Below are 12,502 nucleotides of genomic sequence, written 5' to 3'. Positions count from 1 at the left end.
TATTGCTACAGCCCTATGGGCAGGAGTTAAAAATCAAATTCACTAGCCAAGATGCATGGTTCACCCATTTAAGGTTTGTTTCCTTACATAAAGAGATTCAGAAAGTAAGGACCTGTGACAGAGGAAAAGGAAGGAAAGACAGAGGGATGTGGAAAAACAGGCTGTAAGGCTGCTATAGAGAGAGAGAGGTGGCAAGTGTTTAAAAAGAATGGCAGTGAAACGTTTGGATGCAAGAGCAGGCAGGAGGAGAGAGTAAGAATAACATTTTAGGAATGACTGCTTTAGAGCAGGGAGAGCTACAGCGGTTGCGACTGAGGAAACGCTGTAACTTGATCTCAGTGCTTGAGGTCTGTTTGGATTAAGTACAACCACTTCTATTGCAGGTCCAATAAGAAGTCAGTGGCAGAGGAGACTCAGCTCTGTGCTAGAAACTGCGTAAATGTTTGTAACAGCAGGAAAGCCTAAGAAGTGGGCTGCATCGCAGAGATTGTTAAAGTGCTTGTGCAAAACAGAGAATGAAGCAGTGTTGTGTGGTTGCTCTGTGCCTGTATTGCAAGACAGCGACTGTTAGAAGTGTAAAAGTGGACCTTCTCATTGGTAATGGGGGTTAAGAATGTCCAGAAATAGTGTGGGTATAGTGTAAATATCTGAGAAATAGAAGTGGTAGCGGCTATTAAGGTTCTTGCTGTGATAGATAGGGTTAACCAAGACAATTACATGAAAGCATTTCCTAAAGTCTGGGCAAAAAAAGAGTTAAAATATGGTAAGGTGCAGGCCTGTGTCTTGACTGAGGGACCAAACCCTCCCCCATAAAGGCAGTGTAAATATTCACTAGAAACTGAAATAAGATTATAACTCATTATAAATAGTTTGTAAAGTCAGATGCTTAGTGTGTGTGACTCTCTGATTTGATCCATTTTAAAGGCAAAGGGGAAAATCTGAAAACTGACAATAAACTTCAGAGCTTTAAATATAGTAACAACTGCTGTAGCAAAGTACCCTGAAATTCTAGCAGCTATAAACAGGAGGGGTAAAATTATTTTCATTATTACATTTAGCTAATTTATTTTGTTTTCCATTCCCTTGGTATACAAGTTTTGGTATAATTTTGTACATTCAGGAGACAACAGTATTGTTTTATCCAAGTATCCTAAAGATTTCACAATACCCAGCAATAAGAATATGGAAAAAAGGTTTCTAAGTAAAAATTCTGAGGGAGAAATTGTCCCTTTAAAGGAAAAACTCATTCTTAAAATGGCAATTTGGTTTAAGTGTAACAAGGGTATTAACAGCCCTCAATCTCACATTGGCAGGTGTGTGTTTGTTTTCTTTTGCAGAAACAATACTGTAATCAATTCAGTAGCAAAGGTGATGGATAGACTACAAGGCCTCATTACCATAAACAGTATCTTCCTCACCTAAGCCATGACTTTACCATTATAGCAAAAATTGTCTTGTTAGTTTGTTTAGTTTAAGTTGTTGAAAGTTTAAATACATATGAATATCATAAAGATGTTAATGATAATTAATAAAATGGACAGTTGCAATGGATCTGACAGTTGATGAGCATGATTTTAATGCCTAAGTGGAGTCAAACTGCTAAACTCACATCCTGCCAATTACAAACACTTACTGGAATACCAGGCCCTCAACTCTGGGTCAAGGATGGTCTGTCACTAGAGGAGGGGTCTGAGCAGGGGCAAAGTGTAGGGGGTGCACGCAGGTACGTGTGTACCCTCTTAGTGTGGCAGTGCACCCCCTACAAAAAGGGGGTCACCGCTCACCACCCCGCCGCCACTGGCGGCATCTGCGGGCAGTCTGAGATCCCTACTGGCTGCTGCTGACACTGCCAGCAGAGTCTGCAGGTGGTTGCTGACCCCTGGTTGTCGCTTGCCACCCTCCCCCTTGCCACCCACATCTGCAGGAGCTCCCCTGCTTACTGCCGCTGCACTCCTCCCACCGCTGCAGGGGGCACATGTCATTCATGGGTCTGAGAGATGGATTCTAATTCATATAGCTACAGACAAGTCTCTTGCCTTCTCTTTCTCAATTGAACCACTGATAAAATGAGAACGATATTCACTCACCTTGCAACAAATCTATTTTTATCTAAGTACTTGATTCAGTATTACCTGAGCATCTTACAAAAAGTGCATAAATCTAGCTAGGTAATTTACAGGTCTCTCCTCTTGTATATGAAAATTGTTTTCATTTTGGGTTTGGCTGGGTTTTTTAAATATAAACTGATATGTCTGATGCACACAATTCATTCATGTTTGATGTTAGGGATATTACAGGGGAATTGTAACAGACAAGATGCCAGTAGATGGCTTCAAGAATATTTAAAATGGTTCCTTAGGTTTGTAAGTCCAATAAAACAAAAAAGTGTTTTGAAATTTTAGATGAAAATGCACAGCTGTCCACAAAGTGAGCTTAGATTTGTCTTCCTGACATTTCATGGTTAATAGTCCATTAAACTCTTTTACTTTTCATGTATTCAAAATGCCAAAGAAGAAGAGACTTGAAAAAAAATGTTTTCCCAAAAAATGGCTGATCTCACATTCAGGCTTACACCGTCCTCCCCTTACTGTTTGTTAATACAGTTTTTACCTTTCCCCTCCCTTCAGAAAAATGCACACCTGGGAACCAGGCTTCTAACATACATGGGGCATTGATTGATGTGTGTGGAAACTCTACTATAATCCAAACAAGAATGAAAGGATACTTTTCAACATAAAAGTCATTCTTTTAATAGAGAACTCTTGGCTGTGTTAGAGTGTTAAATAGGATAAAAATGAATTAAAAAATTATCAACAATTCATTTGATTTTCATCAAAGATGCTGTTTTTTTTTACTTTTAAAAAATATAAAACTGACTTTGAACAATGACAACATGATACCAAATGTTTTCAGTGCTACAAGAGTTAAGTATTCATTGGCATTATTTTTTAAATCTATTGAACAGACATATAGCAGCAGGTTTTAAGGCCACATGTGTATACAATTACCTTAAAAAAACCTACATCCATTTTACTTTCCCTTTATTTCTAACACAGATGACCTGTAACAAAGCAGAGGGCAAAGCAGTGGGTTTCCCTGTCCTCCTTCCCCATGTTTGTGTATCCCTTGGAGTGAGACAACACAGGAAATGCTGATGAGTATTGAAGTGAGAGGCTGGATTTCTGTATGTACATGCTATTTTGATGTGTACTTTAATTAAAAAACTGTGCGCTGATTGTGGTACAACAGCAGCAGGAATTCTCATGGGCACAGAAGTGGCTGTTGTATCTGTCCAGCCAACATAAGTATTTTATTTCACCAGCACACTACCATTCTAAAAGACGCACTGAACTTTGCAAGGCAGGAATATTCGTGATTTGAGTGCACATTGTAGTAACCTCTCAAGAACAGTTTTTGATCCAGTGACTAAAAAATAGAAGTACAGTATATCCATTACACCCCCCCTAGCGGCCGGTAGATACAGCTCCAATGTTAGTTTCCTTAAAGCAAGACACTTAGCTGACCCTGGGCCTCCCTCTTGTGGTCAAAAATAAATTACTTTTCTTTAACCTTAAGATGTGGAGATCTTCTAGTCACCAAACTCTTTATACACGGAGGCTTGATCCTAACATCATGCCATCTGTGGGAGTTTGGGAGTACTTTTTTTTCATTGTAGCAAAATTGGTAGCCTAAAAGCGGGGGCAAGGGAGAAAGACTGGGGGTGGGGAGGATCTAGCTTAGGTTTTCATTTTGAGATGGATTCAATGCTTTCTAAGAGCATAGCACCTTCAATTGAGACTATCCTGGCTTGGTAGTCAAAGACTGAAGATTTCTTGTTTAACAAACACTTCTTGGCCAAGATACAAGAAATTAATCTGAGATCCGTCAGAGCTAAATGCATGAATTGCTACTATTTCAGCTATAAAACCAAAGCCGTTTTGCTGTGCTCTTGTAATAACTCCTGCTCTGAAGGTCAGGACACAGGAGAACTGCTATGTACTCTTACCAGTGGTGTATATAATGCTGCTTGGAACAAGCTTTGACTATGGAATAAAACCTAAGACAGAGCAGAACAAAAATGGATTTATTCACCCTGCTGGACTACACTCTGCTTGTCGCTCATCAAGAAGAGAGACCCTAAACCGGGCTTGATGAACCACCAGAATGAATTCCAATTACAGCCCACTACTGTCTTGGAATGAGCAAAATAACTAAACTATTTTCCGCCCTTTACTCATCTAACTCATTGTAATTTCTGTTCTGCTCAGGAATGTTATTGCTTTCCACTTTCTTGTCTTTCCTGTGTCTGTTGTGGACAGACAGAATGATGAGTAAAGCAACATATTCCAAGAGATGCATATCAGTTATTACTAATGAACGTTGGAAGGGGTACACAGATCTTTACGACAGAAAAACTGTACATAGTAAGTTCTCTCAAGAAAATAACTTAGTGTGAAGGCACAACCTACTACAGCATAGAACAGACATATTACTTAGCATCTTCACTGCGTGATGAAGTAATCCATGTAGCACTTGCTCTAAAATTTAAATTAATTTCTTCACCTCCTGGCCTACAGGAAAAATATAGAAAATAAAACAATATAAAGGAAAAAGCCATTTTGGTGGTAATCAGTCCAGAGATATGAAGCTGCACCTCGATTTGTTTTCTGACTCACAGGCTTCTATGAACTGGGACTGTCACAAAAGCAGCCCAGCCAGACTGAGTGAGGCAGTGCTTCTGTCCACTCTCCTGATAGTTCTCCTCCTTGGAGCTTCATGTGGCAAGGAACTGAAGGAATCCAGGGTTTTGGCAGGAGCATAAAGAACTCGCTTCTCTGTGTACAGATAAAGAGGAATAAAGGTGAAATCTGAGAAGACATGAGGCAAAGAAAAGGAAAAAGGGAAATGAGGATGATTAAAAAGATCCAGAGACAGCACGAACATCTGTATGCAGAAAATCCAATAAAGTCCTAACTCCACAACTACTAAAAATGTGATTATATTGGGAGCTATGCACCTTGAGGAAAAGCTGGATTTAATTATCAAGTTATGGGAACCAATACGAGAGAGAGAGCAGAATCACATGACCTACAGAAGCAAACCAAAACCGATGCTAATATTATAAAAGCCTAAGTCTGTCTGTCTGTAGCGCTTTATTCACACTCTGATTGGCTGTCTTGGCAGTCAGTCAGAGTGCCCTACACAGACAGGGACAGACAGCGGAGCGCTGCCATGACAGTGGGGACTGAGGGGTTGGAGGGGAGGGGGGCGACAGGGACCAGAGCACCAGGGTCTGGCCCTTGGAGCCAGGAGCCAGCACTCCCTTCCCCCTCAACAACAGCTGGCAGGGAGGGGAGATGGTGAGGAATAGGGGAGGGAGGGAATCAGGAAGGGGAGGGGGGGTTACTGGTGGCTGCGCCCTGCTGCGACTGCAGCGTGGGCTCTGGCTCCTGCCTTGGCCGTGGGGGGGAGGCAGGGATCAGCCCAGGCCCCAGCCTTCGCCCGAGGAGGGGGGAAGGGACACAGGTCTCTATCCCCAACCCCCAGTCATTCTTGACGGGCACTTGGCTAATATTCAAATATTCACTCAAATGGCAGGATTATTGCTAAAAATTAAAATTTGCCTTTTCTAATATCACATGGCCTAAAACAAGGAGTCAAAAAGATTTCACTTGGTGTGAGGTTTTTGGATTTTTTTAATAAATGGTCTTGGACTACTGCCAGCTGCTTTGACCAAAGACACCCATGCTCATTGTTTGAATAAGAACCAACCAACTATTAGCTTCAATTTATTAAGGCAAAACGAAGCATAGCACTAGTATTTTGTTTTGGGAAACATTACTACATTTTTTTCTTAGTTGTGTCCTTGAATTGCTCCCAAACACTACAGTTCCCCATAACCCCTACAGCGCATTCCCCAAAGAAGGTAACATTGAAACTGTTGCCATGAATACAGTGAGGGATCCACCAGCTGGTTTCAGAATTGTATATAGGCTTGCTGTGACAATCAGCCTGCACTCAGTGCTGATATACTTGTCTCCCCTCCCTGTCATTTCTTTCACTATTTAAAAGGCTTTTTCAAAGCAACTAAAATGCCTTTCTGTTAGAATTAAACATGCACAAGTAAAATCTAGGCCACAGACATGAACATCTGTCTAAGAAATTACAAACGAACAGCAGTGTTTACCTTTCAGCCAAACTTGGAAGCCTTTCCTTGTGCTTCCCTGTCTAACCAATTAATCAATAGTAACATGATCTGAGTTTCATTTTTACAGAATCAATTATTAATAGCAGGCTCTATACTAAGGAAACCTCAATGGGGTTTTAAAGACAGGCCTTGCAGCATCCATCACTGAATGGCACGAATTAGGCCCTTTCTGAAGGCTATTTATTGCCTAACAGGCTATTGCTCTTATGCATGCAATATTTGGAGCCACATTAAGTAACTTACTGTGTCATTTCTGCTACTAGAAGACAAAATACAATTTTTTCCAGATTCAGGACTCCCAATACACAGGCAGGGTAAAGGGAGGAGCCCATAGGAACAGAATCTCTCTCTTTCAGACACTGCAGTTTTAAAGGACCTATGTACTTCACATCCAAGAACCAAAAAAGCTGCCTCATTTTATTTCTCACAGCTACATTATCGCATGGATGAAAGCTGTATTCTCAGGGCATTTTAAAATATCTATGTATACACCCAGGGCTGCTGAATCCTCTCCCAAACTTCAACCTTGATTCACAATGTGACTGTGGTCAAGTCACATACAATATGCCTACACTGCCTCCCAACTGAGACTGGGCACACCACAAAGAAACAAGGCCTGCCCACTCATGCTCATTCCATGAACACCCAAGCCTACAAATTTGCAAAGCAGACAGCTTGGCACAGCCTTGGTGCATACTTTGGCACAATGCTCAGGCTCTTTGAGGCTTCATCAAGCTGTCTGATCCATAAATTTGCTGGCCCAGTTGTGCACAGAGCAGGTGTGAGTGGGTGAGCTTATTTTTCTGCAGTGTACTGATCTCACACAGAAGGCAATGTAGACATTCACTTAACAGCATGAGTTTAAAACCATGACTCCATTTGTAGAATCACATTTGTTCCTGTAATGAAATGGGTCCTAATTTAGTGTCAATAGTGAATTATCAGGAAAAAGCATGAATGAACTGAAGGAACAAAATTCTGGGACCAAAAATCACTTCAGGTACAAAACTGTGTTTACAAAAGAGGCCTAGTTTGGAAATGAGGCCTATTGCCTCTGTGAGCTTTAGTTTATCCATTCATAAAATGAGGCTACAGTATCTCAAAAGGATGCTTATATGGACCAATTAGTTTATATTTGTAAAGTGTTTTGTGTATGATGAAAGGCACTATACAAATGCAAAACATATTTAGTGTGTGTATATATATATAATATGCCCCAGTCCAGTGAACCATCTGTCACTCACCCATCCAATAATGCATCAAATTTAATAACCACAAAGAAGCTAGTTTCCTGCCCACTTAAAAGAAAGCATGGTAGAAGGGAGCATCTATTTGTCATCCTCGTGAAACAGATTTTTTGAGAGATGAACAGCTACGCAGAATACCATAAGGTCAAAACGTTACATCTTTGGATAGATAACTCTCCCCACATACACATATATTCATCTCCTCCACCAAATGGTGCACTTGTCTTTGCCAATCCAGTTGGCATAGTTGCCAATCACATTGTCAGAAGAGGAACATGTACAGTTCCCAGGAGATGTATATGTAAAATAACAGGAGTCTGCAAGAAAAGCAGAATATAGGCAATGCAAAAGTTACTTTAAGTTACCTTTCTCCCCACTTTTCCCCCATGCTGATCAACTGAAGGGGCAGGGATAATTGAGAATTAGGCTCTTTTTAGAAAAAAGGTTTTTTATGATCAAAGATCTTTCTTTCTATTATCTTCCTCATTATCTTTGGAGGACTTCAGCTCCAATTAGATTTTGTTACATTTGGTACTCTGGTTACTGATGCATGTGAACTAACTGTGTGATAGTCTGATGGGGTTAATAATTAATGAGTGCCCTACAATTTTCTGTCTCCTTTCCCTCTGAAAGAGTTGTACTAAGAATATATTGGACCTTATGGAAAACACTGCTCTTCCACTGATGAAAATCCAGAGTCATTCCAGTGTTCCTAGGACAGTGGACACTTTGTTACTGGCATATAAGCTTTTAGTAGTGATGGTCTTGGTTTCATTCTTTTGGGTGGTTCTTTCATTTAATCAAAATATTTACAGAAATGTTTAGTTTAGCGTAGGTGAACGATTTTCTCTCTCGCTCAGATTTAGTGTAATACTGCCAGTTAGACACATGGTACTGAGCGTTACAAATGAGTAAGAGACTCCATTAATTCCTTCTCCCAGTGTAAATTGCACTCCGGTAGTATCTTGCACTTTACCTTGTACCATGCTACATACACTGCAGTCCAACAAGAAAACAATCTGATAAGAAATTCAGAAACTAAGATTACAATTAGTAAAAATGGTCTCACAAATACTGACCCAGCGTGTCTTTATAACAGTTGTTTTGGACAATAACACCCTGCCATTCAATTATCAGGGACAACTAACAAGGAGTCCCTATAGCACCAATCAGTGCTACCGACACAGCAGAAGAATCTGATATAAAGCTGCTTCACCCTAGTTTCCAGTACCACTGAAATTCATACAACTCCATACCCTATATAATTATGCTGGTTCCTAAAGAATCAGCCTTAACTACTAATGGCAGGAGGACATTTACTCTTGGAACAACAGAAGAGACCAGAACAATGTTTGTAAACCTGACATACTCACTGAGCTGTGGCAGTGTGTGCAGAGAGGGTCTGTTCTTTAGTAGCCTCTCAATAGGAAAGTCCCCATATGGCAAGTAGATTGGGGCTTAGGCAGTGTATGCCCCTAATTTTGCTGCCTCCTTTCTCCAAGATAGGCTGCAAGGCCTGTCTTTACTCACAGACACCATTTTTAAAAAAGGAACACAAAGATACATCAATGACACAATTGCTTCTCTACCACTGTTGCTTCTGCTCAGTAGCAGCGCAGCGTGTTCTTAGCAAAGTGACCTGAAACATCTTCTCCAGCAAGGTCAGTCAGAACACTTATAGGCCTAGTTATGCTTAGTCTTATCTTACCAATTCAATGTTATCTGGCATGGATAGGAGAGATCAGGTTCATTATGTGGGCTGTAACATGTGAAAACATGTTGTCCCTTCTATACAACAAAAAAGTGGTTATAACATAAATGCCATTAATTCTACTTAGTAAGGATCTTGTAGTGTACACAGGATGTATAAGGGGAAAGATGCATCTTCTTTCTCTTTGACAGAGAGACTATATAGAGCTTGATTCTCTTCTGCTTTGTACCTTGTCTACCCGTGTTCCAGACAGCATACAATTATACCACTCTCATCTGGCATTTTCCACACATCTCTTTAAAGTTCAAGGCGGAAAAAAATTAAGACCTCTAAATGTTAAACAAAGATGGGATAAGACTGCCAGGTTCAGGACTGTCACAATATTTGAGAACACATGGATCTTGGGCTCTAATTTTGGCCCACCTCAACTGTGAAAGGCAGAAAAACCGTGATATCAAAAAAGAGGAATCATTGCCAGTTGTTTTTAGAGCTTCGTATACTTCAGATTTATGTTTCCTCATTACAGAATATATCCCCCACTTTCCCAGCTCTCTCCAATCACCCTGCAGTTGTATCCAAAGGGCCAGATTTATCAGAGCAATAAAGAAAGCCAGGGGAAGCAAACAAAAACTCTCTCCCACTTTACTTCATTAACAGTACACATGTAGACTAAAGAAGTTTAAAGGGTACATCTACACATGCAGTTAACACGACTGAATTTACTCTGGTGCAGTGTGCACTAGGGTAAACTAATCCAGGCGCAGCATCTGAATGTATGCCTGGTGACAGGAGAAGATTGAGCTCGGGGGGGGGGAGCAGTGTAGGCCAGGGACGTTCCTGGCCTGCCCTGGCCCTATGCTGGCTCAGCTGACCAGGTACAATTTGCACCTGCATCACCATCTACATGTTCGTTTAATTGTAGTTATATACTCTGGCACAGGATAGTACTTGTGTCTGATGGGACTATCCTACACCAGTTAAATTGGTCTACTGCACCCTAACTGCAGTGCATGTGTAAACAGTGACATTTACTGCAGAGCAAATTAGTCTACTCTCCAATAAAGTGTGCATGTAGGTACATCCAAAGAGATCTTAAATGCAACTGAAAAAATGTTTATGAGCACATTCATGGCTCAGTGGAGTTGCCTGAGTGCAAGTCAGAGTAATATTGTGCAAGGAGTTTATGTTTAAAAGATAGAAAACATATGGATTCACTTAGCACTGCCACATGTTTTCTGCTCCCAAAAGTATGGGTCCAGGATTTCAAAGTTCTAGTGACAACCAAGAAAGCAAAGAAATGCACATACAAAATCTTTACCACAGGGTTTTCTGGAAGCAGGAGGGCATTTTGGACTGGCAACTTCTCAAGTAAAAAGAGCTCACCAGTCAGGACAGGTAAGCACAAAGCAAAGAAGAGTCATCTCTCTGAAGAGAAATGCTAGGATCATTTTCTCCTCATTGCTTTGCCAACACATAATGACTTTCAATCCTTGAACTGAAAACTGCACAAGAGCTTTTTCTGCTGTAGCTTCTCCACACTTGTGTACGCACATGCAGATGGAGGAATAATGTTTGCAGAAATGTTTGGCAGCTAGCAGCAGCTCAGACTTGCTTGAGAGTTGCTTTCTGGAGCATCCAGTGAGTTTCCTTCTAGTTCTGTAATGAGGAAACCAAAGAATTATTCATACTCCATGTCACCTCAGAATCATAGAGCTGGAAGGGATGTCATGGGACATCTAGTCCAACATCCCCCTGCCCCACCTCCCCAACAAAGGCAGGGTGTGCTACTTCTAAATCATTTTTGGGAACTTCTTATCTAGTTTATTTTTAAAGGACCTTTATAACAAGGACCTTCCAGTAACAAAGATATCAAAGGCCATATTCAGCCCTTAGTAATACATGTGAAATCACATATAAGAATTTAGGTAGATAAATGCTGATGTGAGCAGGTTTGGATTAGCATATGTGAGATAGAATCTGGCTATCCAGAAACCTCCCTACTCCCCTGAGTAAGCAACAAAAGCAAATAGAGAGAGCAAAACTAAACATACTGATCAGGTTCCCAGCCCCAATCTGGGCCATGCGACCATTACTCTTCTCCAGCTCCTTCAGCATGGATCGTTCAAAAGCCAAGGCAGCAACCCGGGAAAAAAACTCCTTTACATTTTCTCCTGGGAAACATGAGAGAAACACTTAATTTAAAAGCACAGTCATACAGATCCAATTCACAAACTACTGTATAAAACCGGAGCGAAAAGTAATATGCTGCTACTTGCAAACGTTAAAAAAAAAATTACTTTAAACTGTGTACCCTCATACCGAGCGCAGTGCATGCCCAAAAGAGGCATTGCATTAGTTGGACCTGGCACACCTGACATCTCTATAGATTGGGTGCTTTAGTGGTTCTTTTTTGGTATTTTTATCTAATAGCTGATTGAATCAGCTATTAGATAACAGTGCCAAAAATCCCCACTGAAACATCCAATCTATACAGATGTTGCAGAGCTGGGTCAAAGTAAGATGCTGCTACTTCCGGTAAAGCGAAGGTTTTTGGGGTGTTTTTTTTAACATCTGCAAGCAACCAGCATATCTCCCCAGAAATATTTCCCCCCCAAAGCAATTGGGCAGTCCCATCCCTATAATTCTAGTTAGGTTGTCTCATTCCCATTTTGTGTACACACACACACACACACACACACACACACACGCACACACACACACACACACGCACACACACACACACACACGCACACACACACACACACACGCACACACACACACACACACGCACACACACACACACACACGCACACACACACACACACACGCACACACACACACACACACGCACACACACACACACACACGCACACACACACACACACACGCACACACACACACACACACACACACACACACACACGTTTCAATGAACCATTCAGAGGGAAATTAAGGTGTGGCGTAACTTTTTATTTTCCCAATTTCTGCACCAGCAATTGTTAATTATGTACAATTTCTGCACACAATTAACAAATGCACAGCCCCAAACAACTATATAGCTTTGTGAACACCTGACCAAATGCATCACTGCAAATGCACTCAGCAGAAGAACTTGACATCCTCTTTATTTCACACATGGCTGTGGCTGCACTGTACTAGTCTTCCATAAAGCAACTAACCTGTTTTTGCTGACACCGACCAGTATTCAGCCTGCATCTCACTGGCAAAATGGATGGCATCTCGTTCTGTCCGCTCACATGCAGCTCCTGACTAAGAGAGCAAAGAATAACAGTCTGTAACAGAAAGCAGGCAGAAGCCCTCTAGAGCAGTGGTTGT

The 12,502-nt window shown here is 41.1% G+C and overlaps 1 protein-coding gene across 1 annotated transcript in view; it reads right to left on the bottom strand.

The window, feature by feature from the left end:
* Positions 1 to 5,776: 5,776 nt before the first annotated feature.
* Positions 5,777 to 12,502, bottom strand: part of RAB36 (RAB36, member RAS oncogene family) — a 29,714-nt gene continuing 22,988 nt past the window's right edge. Inside the window, exons 9-11 of the mRNA XM_019506858.1 lie at positions 12,346 to 12,436; positions 11,218 to 11,337; positions 5,777 to 10,822 (exon numbers count right to left, since the gene is read on the bottom strand). Of these exons, the coding sequence (XP_019362403.1) occupies positions 10,758 to 10,822; positions 11,218 to 11,337; positions 12,346 to 12,436 (276 nt within the window). The 3' untranslated portion in view covers positions 5,777 to 10,757. The remainder of the gene's footprint in view (positions 10,823 to 11,217; positions 11,338 to 12,345; positions 12,437 to 12,502) is intronic.

This window comes from Gavialis gangeticus, unplaced genomic scaffold (genome assembly GCF_001723915.1).
Source record: "Gavialis gangeticus isolate Ggan-Ray unplaced genomic scaffold, GavGan_comp1, whole genome shotgun sequence".
NCBI classification, from domain to species: Eukaryota; Metazoa; Chordata; order Crocodylia; family Gavialidae; genus Gavialis; species Gavialis gangeticus.
Note: the sequence above shows the minus strand (reverse complement) of the source record. Positions and strands in the feature narration are given on the sequence as shown.